Source organism: Miscanthus floridulus, chromosome 2, assembly GCF_019320115.1.
Source record: "Miscanthus floridulus cultivar M001 chromosome 2, ASM1932011v1, whole genome shotgun sequence".
In the NCBI taxonomy this organism is placed as follows: Eukaryota; Viridiplantae; Streptophyta; class Magnoliopsida; order Poales; family Poaceae; genus Miscanthus; species Miscanthus floridulus.
In genome coordinates this window covers 65,790,293-65,812,273 of record NC_089581.1, presented here as the reverse complement: position 1 = coordinate 65,812,273, position 21,981 = coordinate 65,790,293, and the positions used below count along the sequence as shown (strand labels likewise).

Genomic DNA, 21,981 nt, shown 5'->3' with positions numbered 1-21,981 from the left:
CTCCGTGACTGGCAAGGGAGGGACAGCAAGAGTCACCTCTGACCTGACCTCCGTCGTCATCATGGGGATCACCGCCATCACGACCGCCACCGTGCTCACCACCAGTCGAGAAGACGCAACCCCCTATAAGGAAGGTCGTGCTACCACAAGCATGCTTCCCCCTTCGCTCGTAGAAACCTGCTGTAGGCTAGGTCTCCACTCTCCTCGCATGGGAGGTGGGGAGATCCCTAGTCCTACCGGCTCCTGGCCGCTACAAAAAAGGGGACAAGCATAGGTTAGTCACACCCAAAAACTCAACTATGAGGGCCAAAGGAAGCATGAATACATACCCAGATGAAAGCGGTAGAACCTTGAAGCCCTGACCAGCTGACGATGATCTGACCGGCCAAGGATCACTTAGGGTCACAGTTCGTGCCCCCTTGGACCGATCGAGGGTAGGGACGACACGGCTGATACCCGTTCGGCTCGCGAACGGTCACGGCCACTAGCTCACGGCGAGACCACTAGAGCAATCAGTGGGGCATCTCCCCATTGAGGGACATGCACGCACGGTGACCCTAAGGGAACGGGCGGACAATCGTGCTCCCCCGACCGACCGACGCATTCCATCACACTCAGAGCAGGGGACTGAGAAGCCGACGGTGCCTCCAAAGGGCGCGGTGACCATGCCCGCTTTGCCTCTCGTTCGAGGGCGGCGTCTTCACTCACGACGCGTTTTCGTACCAAGCCCGCCATCGACGGGTGTGGCCGCATGCTCACGGCGCTCCACAAAGGTCATGACAGCGCCCCTATTTCCCTCGTCCTCTGAGACACTCATGTCGTCACCCATCTTCATAGACTCCTCCGACTCGAGCTCCACCTCCATGTCGCTCTGGCTCTCGCCACCCTGGACCCACCGGTTCATCTCCTTCTCCTTATCAAACCTCCTCCAGACCTTCTCGGCTTTCTTCTTCTTCTTGGCAAGCATGACCTCCCTCTAGGCAGCTTGCTAAACCACGCCTTCCGCCCCTCTCAAAAGATGTGGCCGGGATTTATAGCCCGTGAGTCCCTTTGAAATGGGCAACTCGAAATCAATCAAAACATCAAAACAAGAAGGAAAAGGTCATGGCAAAAAAGCATACCAAATTGGATAGCTTCGAGACATGAAGGGGTCTGGGCATCCCTTTGAGGGAGTCTTCATCCCTCAACTACAGTGCCCAACCAAGATCACCCCAGACTTCATCTTTTGACTACTCCTCTGGTGATGCATGGTCAGGATTCGTCGGGCCAGAGTATTCCCACATCGGCCATGTCCTTTCCCCCAGTGGGGCAACCTTATGGTGGAAGAAGGTGTGGAAGACCCACAACCCATCGAGGCCATTCTGCATGAGCTTCTAAAGCTCTGGCTCGATGATCGCCAGCTTTTTCTATTGATGGGAAGGACCCCACGTTCAACTTTCCCTCTTCTCCGACCTCCCCCCGGTAAACATTGGGAACGGCGCCTCCACCGGGTTCCTGATATAGAACCACTCTCCATGCCACCTATGATAGAACCGCCCAATTTATACAAGATCAAGTATGGCTGTCCCTACTAACACATTGACACACGTATACTTTCACTTATATAAACCCAGTAGTCCGCCGAGTGTCCCGAAAGACCTCGGTAAATCAACATCACAGCCAAGATCGAGTGATTAAGCAAATACACATCACATACGCAGAGTTGCAGTGGAAATAATATTACAAAAGGGATTCACAAATAATAGTACAAGTTTGGGTTTCAAAACCGATTAGTGAAAACAACATAGTTTTCAAATGATTACATTAATATAAGTTCCAAATACATTGCTAGCATAAGTGACATCCTCAGACAAAAGCATATAGATGAGAAGTAAATATAGAATCACCAAGCCCACCGGCGGTTAGCCACCATCTTCAACAGGCCGAGAACCTCACCTGCAACATGGTGGGATAAACCCTGAGTACTCGAATGTACTCAGCTAGACTTACCCGTCATAAACCAGAAATAAAGTGACACCAAGGATTATGCAAGGCTTTATCAGTGGATCTTGTTGGACAACCTCTTTGCATAAAAGCTTGAGTAATCAATAGCAGTATTAACATGTACTAGCAGTGACTTTTAGCCATTTCCTACCATCTATATTAGCACCTGTACTAATCAATCACTTGATTAAGTTGCAAACAATAATAACCATATTAGGTATTTCATGGCTCATTATCATTATCATCATCATCATTATCATTTGACCATATCTTTAAATTTAGTGAATCTACGTTGCCGCTACTCAGTCAAGTTCTCACTATCTGAGAGAGATGGTGATTCGAATCGATTCCTATCCAGCTGGAGGGGTATTTCTAACACAAACCCTGCTTCCCCCGTTAGGGTCGCAAACAAGTCACCTTTGGTACAATTCATGAGTTGCGGGTCCGATCAGTGCCGCAAAATCAGAGAACCACTCTGCCATGAGTGCTCAGTGACTTAACCCACCCTTGGGCTTACGCCAATGGCTCTCCACACATCCTTACTGCCATCCAGATTGTGACCAACTGCTCGCGTTCCTGGCCTAAATCGAGCTACTAGGCTTCGTGGTCGGAATAAGTTATTCGGCCAGCTAAATGTTAGGCTGCGTTCAACATGACATAAGGACATACAGTGTATCGGTCCTTAAACAACATAGACGGGGATAGATTCACACCCAAGACCTCCATGCCTTGTTGCTGCACTAACGTCATCCCATCCGGTCTCTTTTCATTATTAACACATGGTTCTTTTCCACGATAGCAAATATAGCCACCCATGACCAGAGCTCATCCTACATCTCGCAGGTGACAGGAAATCACCCGACTTCTACCAGTCTAAGCATAGCTAAGCATCATTCGATCCTACACTTAATTAGGATTCATAGGATTTTATCTGGACAAGGTAAGGATATAATGCAACAATTGGTTCCAACCAATTCCTATACTTAATGTATCATCAACAATAAAAGATACTCAAGATAGTTGTAAAAACATGGGAGGCTTAGAATGCTCCGGGGCTTGTCTAGAATTCAACACTAGGTTAGTGTTTGTTAGACGACACTCGCTAGGCGAGTATCTCCCATCCTAGCACTTGTTCATTCCTTCCATCTTCGGGATAGGTCCACCATACACCGTCTTTGGGTTCAGCTCCAACATCACGTCCTTCACGTGGTTCATCTAGCGTACCAAGATGAGATGCAAGATGCAAGTGCATGAATAAAAGAACGCTAATACGAGATGCATCACATAATCTATTATAGAAAGATAGTGAGGATATCAAGCATGGTACACCAGATAACTTGAGTTAAGCTATTCCATTGACAACATCTATCACAATTTAAGATCTCAGGTAACTTAATTTAACACCATGAAAGGCATGAGTTACACTTAGCAACACATAAGGCAATGCAAGGTGAAAGCAATCAACTTATAAAGCACAACACAGAATTTGGACAGCAGCACAGATAACACTTGTTTCACCTATAACTGGAGATCCAAACATCCAAAGAAGGTGATCCTAGACTTTCTGGAAAGATAATGAAATTTCCTACAACATTGTTATTATCACCAAAAGCTTATTCCAAAGCTAACTAGGTTAAACATGCCAATGTTTCAGATCTGCACCGAACTAGGACAGAAAAGTAGTAGTAGTTTCAAAATAGCATAACTGGAGTTACAGACATCAAACAAGCATGAACCTTAACTTTATAGAAATCTTATTAAATTATATAAAACATGTTTATTATCATCACAAGGCAATTCCACCATTAACAAGGTCAATCAAGCACAATTGAGCACCTCTGTCCAGATTTGGACAGATTCTGCCATGCAACTTCACAAGCTTATAACTAGAGTTGTACTAATCCAAAATACATGAAACAAGACAATATGGAAAGACTATGAAATTGTCTACAATCCATATTTAATCATCGCAGCATGATCCCCAAGTTAAAAGGGTCAAACAGTCACATTTATCAAATCTGGTCCAGAAATTCCAGAGAACCATAATTTTTGAAGACCAACTTAGAACTGTCATAACTCACAAAATATTTGGCCAAATGCCATGAAAATTTAACACAAGATGTTTAAGTGAGTTATGTACAACTTTCTTATTATAATATTAAGATGATTCTACAGATAACAAGGCCAATTAATCCAATAAATGCATCTCTATCTAAAACATGGACAGAAACTGACATGCCACTTTAAATAGCTATAAATAGAGTTATACATGTCCAATATATGTGGTTCTAGACTTTTTAGAAATCTTAGCAAATTCTAAACAACTTTGTTGTAAACACCTAAAGATAATTCTACAATTAAGAAGGCCCCACAATAAGAACAAGGAAACCCTCTCTGGGTTTGGGCAGAAACAGCCACAGAGATTTAAGCAAGTATAACTCAAGATCTTCTTAACCAAAAATCATGATATTTAGCTTTTTCAAAATATTAAGAAAAGTACTACAACTCATGTATTATGATAAAGTCATGATTCATAACTTAACTAAGCCAATTAATTCAAACATGCAGGACTATTCAGAATAGGAGCAAAGCAATACAGGTGATTTGTTATTTTTATAGATCTTAAACTATCAAGCCCAAAATACTGAAAGTTTTACCAGCCATCAAGAATAACCTTAGTAGCACTCCACAAAAATTTCACAATTATTTGAGCACAACAACTGCAGTTATGAAAAAGACAAGACACAACTAGCATCAAAAACCTAACTGCATAAATCTATTTTTACAGCAATATATTTAAACTAAAGCATGCCATATTATAGATCTAATGCATAGATAACTTCACAAGGATTCCAAAATGTCATCATTTACTATTTTACGATTGTTCTACTAATTTCTATGAATTTTCAAAATTGATCATTCAAATCTGCATAAATGGAAGAAAAAGGGATGTAGATCTTGCATCGGGGACCCTGCAGTTTTGTCAAATTAAACTAGAACAAAAAGATCCTTTCAAGTACTATTCAACCAAGTCACGGATTCACGCTTAGACCCTCCATCTTCTTCTAATTCATGTCCACGGTCCTTCGCTTTTCTTCTTAACCGCGTCGGAGCAGAGGAGGCCGTCGGGCTGGCCGGTGGCTGATTCGGCCGGCTGGGGAGGGGCGTCGGCGGCCACAGAGGGGCGACGCGGCCTCACAGCGGCTAGCCACGGCCGCGCCTAGCCCAGGTTTGGCCCGCAATGGCTTGTGGCTGCCTGGCCACGGTAGACAAGGGAGGCGGCCAAAGCCGTTCCGGCGATAGCGACCACGGTAATGCCGGCACGGACGGGGGTGTGCACGAGGGAGAGGAGATGGTCACAAAGCTGTTGGTGGAGGCTGGGGAAACATTGCTCTGTGGCCATGGCTAAGCGGAGCTCGGCTGCGGCTGGCCATGGCGAGCGGCATGGTGCCGGCTTGGAGAGAGCAGGAGAGGGGAGGGGAAGGGAGCGGGAGAGAGTGGAGAGGGCAGGGCGAGTGCTCAGTATTCATGCACATGGGGGCGAGGTGGCAAGAGAGGGCAGCACAGAGGAGCCACGTGGCCTACGGCGCCCGAAGTCAGTCGGCCACGTCCAAGCTCAAGGATAGTTCAAAAACGTCTGAACAAGCAACTGAACCCCCATTTTCTCGCATCTCTATCTCCTAAACCGAGCAATGAAAAACTAAACCAATTGCACAATGTTGTAGAGGTATATTAGGACTACAACTTTGCTTAAAGGTTTTTGGTCTAACTTGGATTATATCGGAAGATAGAGAGCTGCAAAGTAGGGCTCAAGAAACTGAAAGTTCAGTTTTTAGTTACTCAGACTTAGCAGATTTTTTGGACTCTAAAAACAGCAGTAGATTGAAAGTTCGAGCCTCAGTTTGACTTGCTTATAAGATGATCTAGCTCTTGGTCCAAAAACAAAGTTTGTTCTACTCCACTCAAACTTCAACTTTTATTTAAGGTGCAACTCCATGCAAGCACTGTAAGTGATTGGTCAACACAGGTCAAAGTAGCATCACGGTAAAGCTTAAATTAGAGTTCTCGACCGATTGAGGCATTTTCTTGTCTTCTGCTCAACATGAAACCTTCATGACTTTTGTTGTAGAGTTCAATTAGAGTCATTTGGATAAGGTTCCAAGGTTTGGTTGATGATCTAGAATTCCATTCACTTTATAAAACAATTCATGCAAGGACATAACTTGTCATTTCATGTGACTTCTTGATTCCAAACTTCATGAAACTTTTCCATGGATCAATATAGATGGATATTGATGCGAGACATATGAAACAAGTACATCTAGCATTACTCAAGCATACTTTTTAGAAAGGGCAGCATGTAAGCAATGGTGCATGGTCCAAGTTTAAGTGGTGGCTCATTTTCATATGTTTGACCTAACATCTCCATCACCACTTAAAATGACATGGTTGAGTTTAAACCCATTGCTTAACTGGTGACAAACACCTGGGGTGTTACACCACCCCTGGTTGGAGTCACTAGGGGAGTACGCGGGGTAGGGGACCAATGGCTTCGGCCTCTTCTGTAGGGCAAACCCCCCAACCGATGCGGTTCTAGGCGGTTTCCCCTTGGATCGGGCTCGCCCGATGAAGACTCGCCAGAATAGATCCACATGTGGCTCCATCCCAAGAAAGGTCTCATAGACGGTGATGAAGCTGGCGATGTGCAACACCCTAGTTGGGTTGAGGTGCTACAACTCTAGGCCTCACTCGTTGAGGAGACCATGCAGAAACCAATGCGTGGGGTACCCAAGCCCACGCTCGTGGAAGGTGAGGAAGGAGGTGACCTCATTGGCCTAGGGTCATGGAACAACCTCCCCCAGCACAGGAGCCCTCCAGTGCACCACCTCCTTTGACGAAAGCAGCCCCTTTGTGGTGAAGTCGGCCAGCACGACCTCATCCACATTGGAAGGCCTCTAGTTCGACATCGCACCTCACATTTATGAACAAATCTATGAGTTTTTCCTCTCCCTTGCTCTGCTCTCCTCTCTCGTAGAAACCGCCATGGCACACAAACAGGCTTAACAAAAAGGAGGAAGAAAAAACCCTCCCCATCCCCCTATTTAATGCGGAAAGGCGTGCGGTAGGACGTGACCCTAGCTGATGGGACCTGGCCTGGGCGAGGCCCACCACTATTGCAACCCGAGCATGGGAAATTAGGTGCAACCGCACACAAACAACCCTCCGCCTTCCTAGGTAGGGTTTGGAGGGGCCCACCAATAGAATCTCCATCAAGGAGAGGCTAGCGAATCACCCGGGTCGATTAGATGGCTCGGGCGGCTACTAGGAGATAGGTAAGGAGTAGTGGGATGCCCCATGTGGGTTATGTTGACTCTGTCATGAATGACGGACCTGGATTTCACTCGGACACATCCGATAGAAGCTCCCCAAACCCGTCACTCCTGCCATCAAGGTAACTTTACCAACCCCAGTTTTACTTTTCTAGTGCATGAGCATACATTCATCCATTCTCATGCATGCATTCATACATTCATCCATTCTCATGCATGCATTCATACATTCATTCATATATTCATCCATACATTCATCCCATATAGCCAAACATTGCATATGCAATTGATGCATCACAATGCTTCACGTCGCATCACAAAGCGAGAGTCGTCTCATTCAATATGAGTGGCGAACGACCGGGGTTAGAAGGCCGTCCCACGAAGGGCTTGAGGCCGCCTCATGTCAAACGGAGCCAAGGGAGAAAATGTAGATGAGCCCCAGCGGCCCTCGTCTGACCCGCTCAAGATCGGACAGGGTCATCTCAACCTTCTCGTTTGATCCTGATCTTGAGCTGTTCCCATAGAATCTCCACCGAGGGGAGGCCATCGGGCCACCTGAGTCACTCTCTAGAATGACTCAGGCATCTACCAAGAGGCGGGTTAAGGAGAAGTGGAGTGCCACATGAGGACTATGTTGACCCCATTACGAACGACAGATCCAGATTCCACTCGGACATACCCGTTAGCAAGCTCACCGAAGCTCGCCACTTGAGCCATCGGGGCAAGTGGCGTCAGCTTAGCCCCTCTGGTTGCGAAAACTGTGGATGAGGTGATGTAGGAAATCATGCGACCGACCCTGACTGACCCCTAGTGGCTCGAAGGCTCAAGCTGCCAGGTCTCGACTTAGGAACCCGACCGACCGCACAGGTTGCGGTCAGAATGGACATGGGTGAACACCCCGATCAGAAGAGACACAAGAGTCCACAGCCCTAAAAAAGAGTACCATGGTGCTCAGTCTCCGACCGACTTCCTAGTTGTCCGCAGGCTTAGGGGCAACACCCACCAGGTGCGCTCACGCGCACACGACAGAAAACGGATTACCAGTGAGTCTCCTTCTCAAGGGCTGGGCGCCAATATCCCTCTGGCACACCTCCACGGCCTTCACCAGTCCTTCCCACGAAGGCTAGGCGCTCGTATCCACTCAGCGTGCCTCTGCGGCCTTTGCCAGTCCTCCACATGAAGGCTGGACGCCTAAATCCTACTAGGTTACCCTATGTAGTACAACAAACCAAGGGGGAAAACACCGAAGTTCCAATAAACAACCCGCCTCCACGGCACAATGGGTATAGGAATTACAAAGCGAATACAAGCTTTCATTAAGCTAAGAACACAAGCCCTTGGCTTTTACAATATCACGCGAAACGTGTGTGAACAGCCCCTTCACGGCTTCACAGAAGTCCCAAAAGGACTCGGGAGCTCCCGTTGGGTTCATAAACCCGAGGTCCTCAATGGACCCACTTCCCTACAAAACCCGGCCCGGCAGGCGGTGCAGCGATAGCACGGGCCTGGGCTGGCCCAAATACATAATGATAGACCAAGACAACGATCTGGTTCCCGACCGGAAGGCCTGGCCGAGGTGGGACTGCAATCCAACTCCGACCCCCTTTCTCCGACCAAGGATACACCGGACCTCTGCTCGCTGCTCTTTCCTAGCCGACACGGTTGGGGCCGACTAGGAACAACTGACCGGGGACACCCGCTTGGTGTGGGCCCGAGAAGCAGGCAGAGCGGATAAGGTAAGGCGCTCAAGTCAACCGCAATACCGAGGACCGTAGCCTGCCATGCCCTGCGCACCTACAGGACGGTGCCATCAGGGCATGTCAGGCGAACATGGTAGAGCCTGCCATACGCGTCAGAGCATAAACAGTATTGTGGGCGCCATCGTTTGCGGTACCAGGCGAACATGGTAGAGCCTGCCAGACACGTCTGAACATAAACGGTATTATGGGCGCCGACTGTCATCCCATACCTAATGACGTGGGCAACTAGACTAGGCAGCGCCCGTATGAACTCTCTGTTTTCCTCTTACTTGTAAGGCCATCCCCTTTAATTATAAAAAGGGGATATGCTCTCTCCTACCAAAAGGACAGGAGCTTCGAACCCCCCAAAGCCCCAAAGACTCGAGGACAACAGCACAACGGCTCTAGAGCTCGACAGCTACACAGTCTACACGCTCTCAACAGCTGATAAGCTCTGACACACAGAGCATACGCTCTGATACTTAGCGCACGTTTGAGCATCCTTCACTCTCTGCCACTCGGCTCAGAGTCTGACTGAGCCTCTAACACTCCTTTCTCATTCCTTACTCATTTGTAACCCCACAGCAAACTTCGACCACCTGGGCTTAAAAATAAAGTCACCGACCGACCTTAACTGGACTTAGGGCCTGTTGTCTGAACAAGTATAAATCCTGTGTTTTTAGTGCTATGCCACATCCGATCACAACGCACGATAAAACTATAAATATTTACTTGTTGGTCATATTTCGCACCGACAACATCAAAGTTCATTGTTTTCCTAGTCCAACCAAATTTGATCAGCAAAACATATTCAACACTTAATTTGTATTGTGCATCTATATTTCATTAATCAAATGATTTATCATTCCACCCTCAAAACAATCAGGTAAACATATTTGTCAGTTTAAATATGTTCTACCGTGTAGAGAGATACCGAAACATCATGTCCTAAAGATTCTTATATATCTTCAATGTACTAAAACTACTTTATACTACTACTGTTTGAGCGAACTCTACCATAATATACTACTACTGTTGGCAGCAACGTGCTTACCACTGTTTCTACAGTACCTTGAGTGTTGCATTCCTAACCGAAGTGGCTGCGGCTGTAAATATGGATACCGAACAGGCAGTGAAGTTCCGGATGCCACCCATTATCCACCATAGTTATTAGCACCGGACCAGACTGGACCGATGGTCGGACCGCTAAAAGATCGAACCAGAGCCTAAACAGGTCCGGTTTATTTACAAGACTATCTGTACAATCGAACTGCTAAAAACCGGTTGAATCGGTTGTTTTTTTATGGAACCGGCGAACCGGGCGGTTCCATACGGACCGGACGGTTTCTTGCTGGTCGTTTGCGTGCAGCACCGCAGCATGCTCCTGATTGGTTCGTGGGTGGCGCATGTGCCTGCAGCTGATGTTGGTAGGCCCCACCTATCCCCTGCCAAGCTGTTAGACTGTCTCCAACAACTTATGCAAACGGCGACGCAAACCCAAAATAGGTCATGCACAGTGTTTTAGCTGAAGAAAACCGGCTCCAACAGAAGACGTAAACAGAGCATGCATTTTGGTTACGAGGCCAACCGAGATGCTTATTTGCGTCGTCTTTCTCCAAGACGCAAAGTCTTCGGCGGCCGTAGTGGTGAGCCCGTAGGAGGCGTCGGGGTAGAGCAGTGGTGGGTGTCAGGCGGGACCGCGGCGGGGCGTGGCCGGCTCGGCGAGGCGAGCTCGCTGTGGGAGCACCTCCAGAGCCGCTGGCCTTGGTTGCCTCGCCGGATCTAGGACCGCTCCCCCGCCGCCGGTGATGAGCAGCGCTGCGTGGGGGCGGAGGTGCTCGTGCAGCGCTCGTCGGATCTCGTAGGGAGGGAGGGAGGCCGTGCAGGGGAGGGAGCTCGCCAGCGAGGCGGGCCCAACGACAACGACAACGACGGCGAGGCGGGGAGGGAGGCGGGCGGCGCTCACCGGATCTCGCAGGGAGGGAGGGAGTCCGTATAGAGGAGGGAGCTCGCCGGCGAGGCGGGCCCGACGACGATGATGACAACGGCGAGGCAAGGAGGGAGGCGAGCGGAGCTCTGCGGGGAGGGAGGCGGGCGACGCTCACCGGATCTCGCAGGGAGGGAGGGAGCCCGGCCTCCTCCGTGGCACGCTCCACTGGATCGGTGGCCTCGACCTTAGGTCTCTCCCCGTCGGAGGACGAGTCCAACCAGAGTGCGGCGCGGTCGCGGCCGGGGAAGAGAAGGTCGTCAGGGTCCGGCTCCACCCAGCTCGCATTGTCTGACGCCCCGAGAAGCCCCTCCTCCACACCGTCCTCGTCCTCATCCTCCTTCGACAACGATGCCCTCCGGGGGTACTTGGCGTCGAAGCCGAGGTCGAAGTAGTCGTGCTTGATGGCTCCGGCGTCGTCCTTCCCGCCTCCGCCGCCGGCGTACGGCTCGGCCGCCGCCGCCGCATTAGGGGACGCGAGGAGGAGCTCCCAGTCCTCGTCCATCTCGCGGAGGCCAGCTAGGGTTCGCGAGTGGGGATTCGGAGGCCAAAGAGGAGCGGAGGTGAAGGAAGGGGCAGAGAGTGGTGTGCCGTGTCGGGTGGGGAACGGGGCATGGGGCTGCAAGGAAACGGAGGAGGTCAGCGATGCGGCCCGACGACGACGGCGAGGCGGGGAGGGAGGTGGGCTGTTGGAGAAGGAAGGTTTTGAGTCAGTGACCTATTTATTGTGTAGAACTCAAATCATAGAATGTCGCTGATTTAGATATCGACTGTCGGAGATAGTCTTACCACCGGTGGTGGTTCACGCTTGCACAGTTGGCGTGCATGCCGAGCTATGTTTGAATTTTGGCTGCGCTGATGTCAGTGCCTTTTAAAATTCAAGAATTTATATCTTTATCATACCAGCTCCAAATTAGTCAAATAATATATCTGTTTTGATTATCTCAACGAGCTCTTCATAATAGCGCACTTTATTTTAACATTTAAGATTGTTTTGTAATGGTAAATATTTGAATTACTATTCAAGTCCTTTTTCACTAATTCATAAGTGCTCCATGTATTATCTTTTCATTTGTTTATATATATATATATATATATATATATATATATATATATTATAAAACAACTATAGAGCACTAAAACTTGTAGAGCTTGTATGTTTTGAATTTAAGAACATGTTATTCTCTGCATATGTATGAACCTTATGGTTGTACAATTAAATCGTGTTGTTTACCATTTATCAATTATTAATTATAGTATATACATATATGTCGGTTCAATGTATTTGTGACCGGTTTAATTTAGCTGATCTAAAATAATTGAATCAACGGTTCTAAACGGTTAAACCAGTGAACCGACGGCCAAGCCCGTTCAATCTCCGGTCGGTCCTAATAACTATGGTATCCACCCCAGCAGCAGCAGTGAAGTTTAAGTCCGGCTTCCTGCCTTCTTTATATTAGCATGCTTTCCTCCGCTCCAATAGGCCACAGCAGCCTCGGCTCTCTCCGCCGTACCTCCCTCTCGCCTCCGACGCGGCTTCCGGGCGCCTCCTCGCCGCTCTTCGCTCCTCTCATCTCCTTACTAGGACGCCTATCGGACCGCTGGTAGGTAATCGATGCGCAGCGATAAGCAGATAAAAGGACGGATTTATCTGTTCTCTGAGTTTCCTCGCCGCGTTGCTACTCCTGGCAACTTTTGATTTCTCATTTTCTCCACGGTTTCTTCCCAGAGCTTTTTTTTCGATCGCTGATGGAGCAGCAGGCGATTCAGATTTATGGACAGCCGTTGGAAGATCCGGAGATGTTTTGGGCGCCGATTGAACAAGCGGAGCAGGGACCCTATGGCTTTCTTGGCGATCTGCTGCTCAGCATCGCGAGTGGCAGCCCACGCGGACTACAGGTAACGAGGATCGCCTCCTCTATTACACTTATCCGTTGGTCGCCAGCTGAATCTGGGCGAAAAATTGGATTTTTTTTTCTGTTGTTGGATGAATGCAACCAAGCATCAAAGTTGGCACCTTTTTACTAATCTCTGCCTGTAGTCATTTGTGAAAAAAAAAAATTGGTGCAGGGGAGGCCACCGCCGACTGGTGTCATTTGTTTCAAAAAGTCAGTTTTTTTTTTTAATCTCAAATCTTCAGACCAGTATCTCTCAAACTCTGAGAAAACACCGTGCACGAAATCAGGGTATACAATCTAAACAGGAACACTTGTGTCACCTTGATCTCCAGAAGTCCAATAACAAGATCCATCTGTTGTAACAATACATCCTGGTAGGTTTTTTTTTTTTTTTTTTTGAGCAAGATTGGCAGGGACTCTGCCTTTTCATTCAGTAGGAAGCAGTTAACAAACTGTACAACAAAGATAGTCTGAACAGAAAAGTGAAATAAAAAAGAGGACATTAAAGAAACGTAAACATAAATAGCTACAGCCATATGAGAAGCTATTCAGCCATTCAGGGTCCTCTCTTGCCATTTGAAACGACTGAATGCCATCTTTTATTGAATCCAGCAGACGCTGTACATTGGTAGCTTTGTTGTCGAAAACTCGCCTGAATCGCTCCTTCCATAGATTCCAAGTTGTGTATACTATGATTTGTGCACGTTTAGATTCCATAGAAAACTTTCCTGCTGTATGTCCCATGCACTGTGTTCAAGTGTGTCCACCAGTTTTTGATCCTTGATGAATGTTGGTTTTGCTTCAATCCTTGCTCTCCTGATCAGACCTCTACCTGCTGCGGCACCTGCTTGGAATAGGTGCAGTTGGCCATCCTGGTAGATCAGCCTCCAATTCTTGAGAATAGCCATCTTCTACTAAAGATTACCTGCAGAAGGTTCACGTTTGATTTGCGAAGGCACATTCTACAGCATGTTAAGTCTGGACATCCTTTAGTTACATTGAGTGAAATTTCTGGATGATCGTCTTCATCACTAGTAAAAGAAATAGACCCATGAGTCTCTCATCAACACGTCTGTAAAATTTCATATGTTTTAAAACAAAGGAACAGGGCAATCAATATTGACATTATGTTTCTTACAGATAGAGAATTTTGGAGCACGTGATGAGGATGACGTTTTGATCCTACAACTGCTGGAAGGGCCCCAAGATCAGGCAAACCTAAATGATTGGTTGTCAGGTATGTGCAATGTTTAGCTGTTACTGACAGTTCCCAAGGTTCCTTACACATGATAAATACCATTATGGCATTATGGCTTGGAGGAACATTTATAGAACTTTTCTTGCAGGTGATTTGCATCCATCTCCATTGTTGGACACAAATGCCCATTATCAGGTATGGTTGTCAAATTTATCAAATAGATATTCAGATGTTTAAACTTTAACCACCTGGTAGATTTTTGCACAAGTGAACTTTTAACATGCTAGATAAAGTGGACGAGATAAGGTTTTGACAGTCAATTTTTTCATGGCAGACAAAATGTAGGAGAAGTGGCCGAAGAGGAACTCGGAAGAGGAGGACGTCTCCATGGGTACGCATAAGTTTATTGTGAGAACATCCCTTTAATTGAACTAACAAAAGAAGAAACCAAAAAAGTGATGAAAAAGTTGCTTGCGTACAAATGCTTGAGAAAATTATGTGTATCTGCTTTGGAGAATTTATTAATTATTTTTCTCCATGATTAAATAAACAAAAACAGCTAATATATATTGTTTGGATAAAAAAGTACAATATAATTTTCAGGTAACCAAATTTCATTTGGTTGTCACAGAGTGTGTGAAAAATTAAATTTAATATTTTCATTGCACCCTCTTTGTTTTCAGATTCTTTCTTAGCCTATCACCCATCAGCTGAGAAATTTTACATGACTTTTGGTTGTTTGACAGAACCCGATGTTCTTTAAAAGTCGTGTTAGTAGGGAGTACACAAGGAGGAAAAATAATAGCCGGTGGACTGCTAAAGAAGTGGAGATACTGGTACAAGGTGTCTCTAAATTTGGTGTTGGACGATGGGCCTTGTTGAAGCAGCAATTTTTCGAAACGTCAATTAGGACATCAGTAAATCTTAAGGTGAAGTATATTAGTAGTGCATTGCACTATGAAGTAAATTCATTCTTAGATGCTATTGGCTAATATGATACTCTTGTATTGTTTCATGGTTCAGGACAAGTGGAGAAATCTGTTGAAAGCTTACCAGGTCAGAATCCCATCTAATAAAAAAGTGTTGCTTCTTTAACCTTCTAATACTAACTGCTAAGTACATTTCTTGAATTCAATCCAGGGAAATTCACAAAAAACTACACAGCTGTATCTTGAGCCATCATTGGTTGAACAGATCAGGAAGCTGGCAGCAAAACAAACATATCCAAATAAAAGGCACAAATAGGAACTGCGACTTAATCGTTGTATAGACTCTAGCATGGAGTTAGCCTTATCTAAAACTAAAAGGGAAGGGAACGGTAGAAAGCAGGTTATTTATGAAATGGAGGGAGGGTTTTTGAAGTGAACATGCTGAATCTTTTACTTTTGCCCATCTCTGTCCTTTGTAAAGACCAAAACCACTCTCTGTAAAATGTTTGGTGGTTCAATTTCAGTTCTTGCTCATTTGGTGCTTAACCACAGCAGGGGCACTGATCCTGCTCGTGACCACCTCTGTGAGAAGTTCACAGGCTCTTATCTTGTTGCTGTGACTTCCATGAGCCTTTACATGGTGTTGAAAAATTTGGCTTGGTTCATTCTCTAGGAGTGGCAGCAAAGTACCAAACTAGAAACTTACTGCTTATGAGGAGCAACTTGTAGCTGGCTTAACCCTGTTTGCCATGTCATCAGTTGGTAGAAAAAAATAACCTGAGTTCCCGTTTCTCTCTGTAGTTTGCTGTAAAGGACAGGATTCAATTTTGGTGTGTGCAAGGTTCTATTCAGAGAAATCTTGGAATATTTGAACCACTCTGAATATTAAATGCTTCATGGGAATTGTTGCAGTTGCAGGCTGGCATATACTACTCAGAAAGTAAAATGCAGTAGGATCATTTTCAAAGATACAAAATGGGGCAGCAATTGGCCAATTTGGAAAGGTATCCTTTAGCAGGACGTGAGTCTTGTAACCCTTGCTTGGAACTTGAAAGAATGTACTTTTGATCTTCTTTTTCATTTTTCTTTTCTTTTTAAAACTTTTTGGAAAGGTTACAACTCAAAAATATTTTTGAATTTTATATATTGTACTCCAACTAAAGAGCGGGCCTGGTGCAAGCGGTAGAGTCTTACTGCCTGTGACCGGAAGGTCCCGGATTCGAGTCGCGGTCTCCTCGCATTGCACAAGCGAGGGTAAGGCTTGCCACTGACACCCTTCCCCAGACCCTGCACAGAGCGGGAGCTCTTTGCACTGGATACGTCCTTTTTTTATATATATATTGTACTCCAACTGAAGAAGTTTGAACTCGGAAGTGTCTGCATCTGTTGTATTCTTTTACAGTTTACATCCAGGTTTGCAGTGTGCAACCAAAGTTCATACTCTGACCTTAGTTTGTGGTGCTCTCTACATATATCAGCCCTCTATATGCAATATGCTTCAAATGCTCATATATTTATTTATGCAGCCGTTTCTCTCGCCTTTTTCTTTTGCATAGATGTTGTTGAGACCTTTTTTTCTCAAACAAGTTTGTCCATGAAGCAGCATAAACCAAAATTTCTGGACCTTCAGCTGCGTTGATATATGCAGCTTCGGACAGGTTTGTCTGAGCACTGAGCATTGAATATGCAGACATTAAACACGAGTGGTCTATCGATCATTTACACTATAGTGCACACATTTGATGACTGGAGATGATGAGAACATCTGGGATTTGGGATTCAGGCTTAGTAATACTAGTTACAAGGTCAAACGAAAACCTGAACAGTCCGTGAAAGCATGATCTGATGATCCAAATGGCCAATTCTGCTATAATAAGCCTGGGATGGGATCATCTTGGCTCTGAAACAATCCCTCTACTGCTTTACTCGCTCACTTTGAATACTGCACAAGCAGCCGCTGTCCACTGCGCCCTGTGGTGAAAGGGGACTGGGGGCGCACATGATCTCTGAACCCAAAAATGCCAAATTCACAGAATGTCAGACAAAATGCAGATCGCTTTCAGCCGCTGGCACAGAGCCAACGGTATGCAACTTCTTCAGGGATTCTTTGCCGCACTGCCCACACTGGCTGCATCAGGTATGGCCATTGGCCACATCCTCTCTCGGACTCGCCTTGCTGTTGCTTGTCCTCACCACTCGCCAACCGAGGTTCCGTCTGCACGCCAACCGAAGCTCTGTCTGCACGCCAACCGAGGAGGTGGAGCATTGCACGGCGGGACGCGGGGACGCCCACTCCGCCGCTGCCTTTGTCTGGCTGTACGTAGCTGTACCGCCGCCACTTTGCTCCGGCCGCATTCTCCCTCCTCTCCTTTTCAGATCATCATCAGTCCACCGGGGGCGGGCTGGGCCAGGGCATCGCCACCGCCACAGACTGCCATCGTCGCCGTCCCCGTCGCGACTCGCCAGCGTCACCGCCCAGCGCCGGCTGCCTGCCCTTCTTCCCCTGTTCCTCACGTGTGCCGCAGCCCGCAGCGTTGGTTGGGCTGGCCAGTTTCGGTCAGTGCGTGTAGTCTTTGGGCTCCTGATCCATTTCAGGCCCGATATAGGGCCAAGGGGGTGGTCCGCGCTCCCCAGCTGTAACCTGGCCTGTTTGATTTGCTTGGCCAGCTGACGGCCTGGCTTCGCGCGTGCAAAACGCACTCTCTCTCCTGCATCAGGGGGAACGCTCCTAGGATTTGTTTCTTTGGAGCTAGGCTCCCTCCGTCCTCACGCGGGCGATTTCAGGGCGGCGGCGGCGGCTCGCACGGGAACCATGAAACTTCCTCCCGCACTCCTCGCCGAAATCTGCTGCCTTTATATGCCGCCCTCCTCCCTCGCTACCTTCTTCTCCCTCCTCCAGCTCTGTCTTCCCCACTGCGTTCGCGTTGAGTGACCGGTGGTGTTGGTGTGGTGGTGCGGCGCGGCGGGCTTCTTTCTCTCCGGTCTTCGTCGCCGTTCAGGCGGTCGAGATCCGCTTGGCCACGGCGCTGCTGTGCCTCCTGCCGGGCTTCATGGACGCGATCGTCTTCCTCCTTCGTCTTTTTCCTCCTTCGGTGGTGCGGCTGGTCTCGGTTGGGGTCGATCTGCTTCGTCTCGTACCGAATCTACTTCTGCTTCCACTGCGACTCTTCTTCTTCTCCGTCTTGCGCTTCTTCCTGTCTCCGTCGACTCCCCCGAGGTGAAATCCTCCCCAAATCCCCTTTGCTTTCATTCTAGGATTTCCTAGTGCCCTATTTTGATTTCGATTTGTCTCCGTGGAATGATTGTTTGGGTACATGATGCTTGTGTAGTTGTTATGAATGTTGATTTCGAGCACTGAAACATTTATGTTGCATTGTTGGTACTTTTCATATGGTCGATGATGAATCTGTCCACTGTATGCTGAAATATTAATTATTTCATGGTCGATGATGATTATGTCCAATGCACTGGAGGCATTCTTTTTTATGCAGCCGTGTTGTTAGCTTTTGATATGAATGATTGCACTTTTATGTTGAGACCAGCCAGGGTCTACTACAACTGAGTTGTATCTTTGAATGTTGAATGCATGTAGATGGATCCAACTGCACAACGTGAGATGATGGCCAGGCAAGCAACTGCCATGGTTGTGGTTATGCTTTTATTTTTTATCACTAGATTGAGAAGAATTAGGGCCCAGCTAGAGCCTATCCCTTATGGTTCTAGGTCATTAAGCCAGCAGCATAGGCTATCCACCCTCCAAAATGATATTTAACAGCACTGATGCTGAGTGTTTGGCTATGTTGCATATGACCAGAGCTCTTTTTTTTTTGCTCTATGCAACCTTTTTAGAGGTAGAGGCCTTATTAGAGAAACTAGTGGGTGTTCTGTTGAGGAGCAGGTTGCAATGTTTCTCCATGTTGTTGGTCATAATCAGACGTTCAAGATAGTTCACCAGTCTTTTAGGAGGTCCATTGAGATAGTTAATAGAGTCTTCCACCAAGTTCTCTATGCTGTTGGTGAGTTTAGGAATGAAATGATCAAGCCTCCTACCACTGCCACACATCCAAAAATCATGGATAGCCAGAGATGGTACCCATATATGCAGGTACTTGTTAATCATGTTTATCTGCCTTGGGTTTAACCAATTGTTTTTTTTTTTTGCACTTATCCACTATCCTACACATTTCTAGGACTATGTTGGTGCCATTGATGGCACACATGTGTTGGCAAGGGTGCCTAGACACATATAGCAAGCTTTCAGGGGTAGGAAACATAACCCCACAAAAAATGTTATGGTTGTTGTGGACTTTGATCTCAAGTTCACCTATGTCCTAGCTGGCTGGGAGGGCTCTACCCATGATATACTCATTCTTGCTGATGCAATTGATAGGAATGATGGGTTCATAGTTTTGGAAGGTAACTCAAATTAATAGTCCATACACTTTTGTTCTTTAACTTGCCACACACCTTCACTGTAGTATATCTTTTGGTCCACTTGTAGGAAAGTTTTACCTGGTAGATGCTGGCTATGCTTGCCGCACTGGTTTCCTCCCTCCCTATAGGGGGTGAGGTACCACTTATCTAAATTTGGGAGCCGCAATTATCCTACCAATGCTAGGGAACTGTTCAACCTAAGGCATTCATCCCTTAGGGTGACAGTGGAGAGAGCTTTTGGTGCACTCAAGAACAGATTTCATATCCTAGACAATAAACATTTCCACACATACAAGACTCAAGTGAAGCTTATACTGGCCTGTTGTATTCTCTATAATTGGATCATTAGGTTTGGCATGGCTGAAGTGGTGCCAGAAGAGGAGGGCTTCCTAGGTAGCCAGCCTGAGGGTGATGAAACCCAGGCTGTGGGAGACATGTTATCCTAGGACTCCACTGGCATGTCTAATAAGAGGGATAGCATTTGCAATGCCATGTGGGCTAGTAGGGGTACTGCTAGGGTTTGATTCATGCTTTGCATTCTTGTATAATTTCAGTTTGTAGACCCTAAATATGGAACTCATGTGGTGTATTCATCATCTATAATAACTGTTGGACATGACTGAGACCAATGTGGAATTGTTTTATCATGGTCATGTTTTCATGGACATAACTGAGACCAATCTTATATCTGTTGTTCAACTTTTATGTCTGGTTCATCTTCCTATACTATCTGTTGTTGATGCCTGCCTTCATGTGATGTATGGTGACCTTATTAAGATGACTGGGTTTGAGGTAGCTGTTGACATGGCTGCTGTGGCTATTGCTACACCTGAGGTGGTGGATGTGGGAGCTGATGCACCTATGATAGTGCCTGCCCAGGGGGGTGCTGGTAGTGCTAGGCCCCCATGAGGTGGAATAACAACACCTCTGGGTTTGTCCTTAGGAGGATGACCTAGATAGTTTCTGATGGCAGTAGAGCTGACAAGTGCTTCAAGGATAAGGAAGTGAACTATATGGCAAAGGCTCTACTAGATTACTGTGGTGAGGCTGTGAGCCCTACTCAAGTGTACAACCACTTGAGGAAGTGGAGGCAGAAGTGGGCTAGGGTTGTGAAGTTGTAAGGTCCTAATGGCTAGAGGGGGGTGAATAGCCTATTAAAAATTTTCTATAACAACACTTAAGCAAACCAGTTAGACAAATATGAGGCAAAGCGAGTATTGCGCTAGCCTACTAAAATGCAAGCCATCTACCACAATTCTAGTTTATATAATCTCTATCCACACAATGTCTATGTCACTACACTAAGTTAGTGTGCTCTCAAAGGCTAACTAAAGAGCCACACTAACCAAACTAACTAGCTATCATGACTAGCTACACTAAAGAGCTTGACAATTAATTTGTGGTAATGTAAAGAGAGTGAGTAAAATGGTTATACTACCAAGTCGAGGAATGAACCAATCAATCACAAGAATGAATACCAATGAAGACCAATCACCACGAAATCAAATGATGACACAATGAATTTTCACCGAGGTTCACTTGCTTGTCGACAAGCTAGTTCTCGTTGTGGCGATTCACTCATTTGGAGGTTCACGCGATAATTGGCATCACACGCTAAACCCTCGATAGGGTGCCGCACAATCAACACAAGATAAGGATCACATAAGCCACGAGCAATTTACTAGAGTACCTTTTGGCTTTCTGTGGTAGAACTACCTAATCTAATGCCTCCCAGAAGTACTCGTCTTCCATTAGACACTAAGTACTCAAGGGAGGACACCAAATCATGCGGTCCCGTCGAGCACACCCCAAGGGAGAACCCAAAAATCCACATTTTTCCATCAGGATCACAAATGAGAGAATAAAGCTTACATCATTCTTAACTATTTCTTGCATCACTTTTAATACAACATCAGAGTATAATATTTATTGTTATAATAGCGGAATGTAATCATATTATCAGAGTTACGAACAATTTAATTGAACAACGGAATATAAACATATGAACAGAATTACAGCGGAACTAAATAAATATCTATTCATGGCATGATGAAGCATTGATATATAAGCTATGACATCGTATTATAAAACTTCCGTTTATAAAAACATTTAGTAAGAGTTATAAATAAAAACTATGATCGCAGCATAAAAGAATCATCTCTGAGCCCACCAGGAGGAATCCACACACAAGGGTTAGCTCTAGCATCCACCTGTCACCTGCAACAGGGGGGAACAAAACCCTGAGTACTCAATTGTACTCAGCAAGACTTACCCGATAGGAGGAAAGAAAAGACTCTAAGAATATGCAAGGCTATCTGGCTTGTGGGTTTATTGCATCTGCATGAAGCATTACTAAACGTGCGTCCTTATATTCGATTTTTATTAGCAGTCGCATTAGTCCATTAACTAACCATTCTATGTAAGCACCTATGCTACTTTCAAGCAGGTAGTAAGCAATCAGATTTCCTTTTACCATATTTCAT

General features: G+C 46.3%; 2 protein-coding genes across 4 annotated transcripts; one reads left to right on the top strand and one right to left on the bottom strand.

Annotated features, from left to right (window-relative positions):
• Positions 1-6,824: 6,824 nt before the first annotated feature.
• On the bottom strand, positions 6,825-11,632 carry LOC136536662 (uncharacterized). The gene is made up of 2 exons (XM_066528878.1): positions 11,158-11,632; positions 6,825-6,938 (listed from the first exon to the last, which is right to left on the bottom strand). The coding sequence occupies exons 1-2, from the start codon at positions 11,542-11,544 to the stop codon at positions 6,825-6,827; spliced, it is 501 nt and encodes a 166-aa protein (XP_066384975.1). The 5' UTR covers positions 11,545-11,632.
• An 847-nt stretch (positions 11,633-12,479) lies between these two features.
• LOC136539016 (uncharacterized) lies at positions 12,480-16,268 on the top strand. 3 transcript variants are annotated; one of them, XM_066530941.1, is made up of 8 exons: positions 12,480-12,643; positions 12,769-12,938; positions 14,078-14,174; positions 14,284-14,330; positions 14,470-14,526; positions 14,882-15,064; positions 15,159-15,191; positions 15,977-16,268. In XM_066530941.1, exons 2-8 carry the CDS (start codon positions 12,789-12,791, stop codon positions 16,016-16,018), a joined length of 609 nt encoding a protein of 202 aa, XP_066387038.1. In that variant the 5' UTR covers positions 12,480-12,643; positions 12,769-12,788; the 3' UTR covers positions 16,019-16,268. The 3 variants fall into 3 exon arrangements, with proteins under 3 accessions (XP_066387038.1, XP_066387036.1, XP_066387037.1); XM_066530939.1 differs by lacking the exon at positions 15,977-16,268 and adding an exon at positions 15,276-15,959; XM_066530940.1 differs by lacking the exon at positions 15,977-16,268 and adding an exon at positions 15,276-15,959 and having other exon boundaries at positions 12,480-12,647.
• The last annotated feature ends 5,713 nt before the right edge of the window (positions 16,269-21,981 follow it).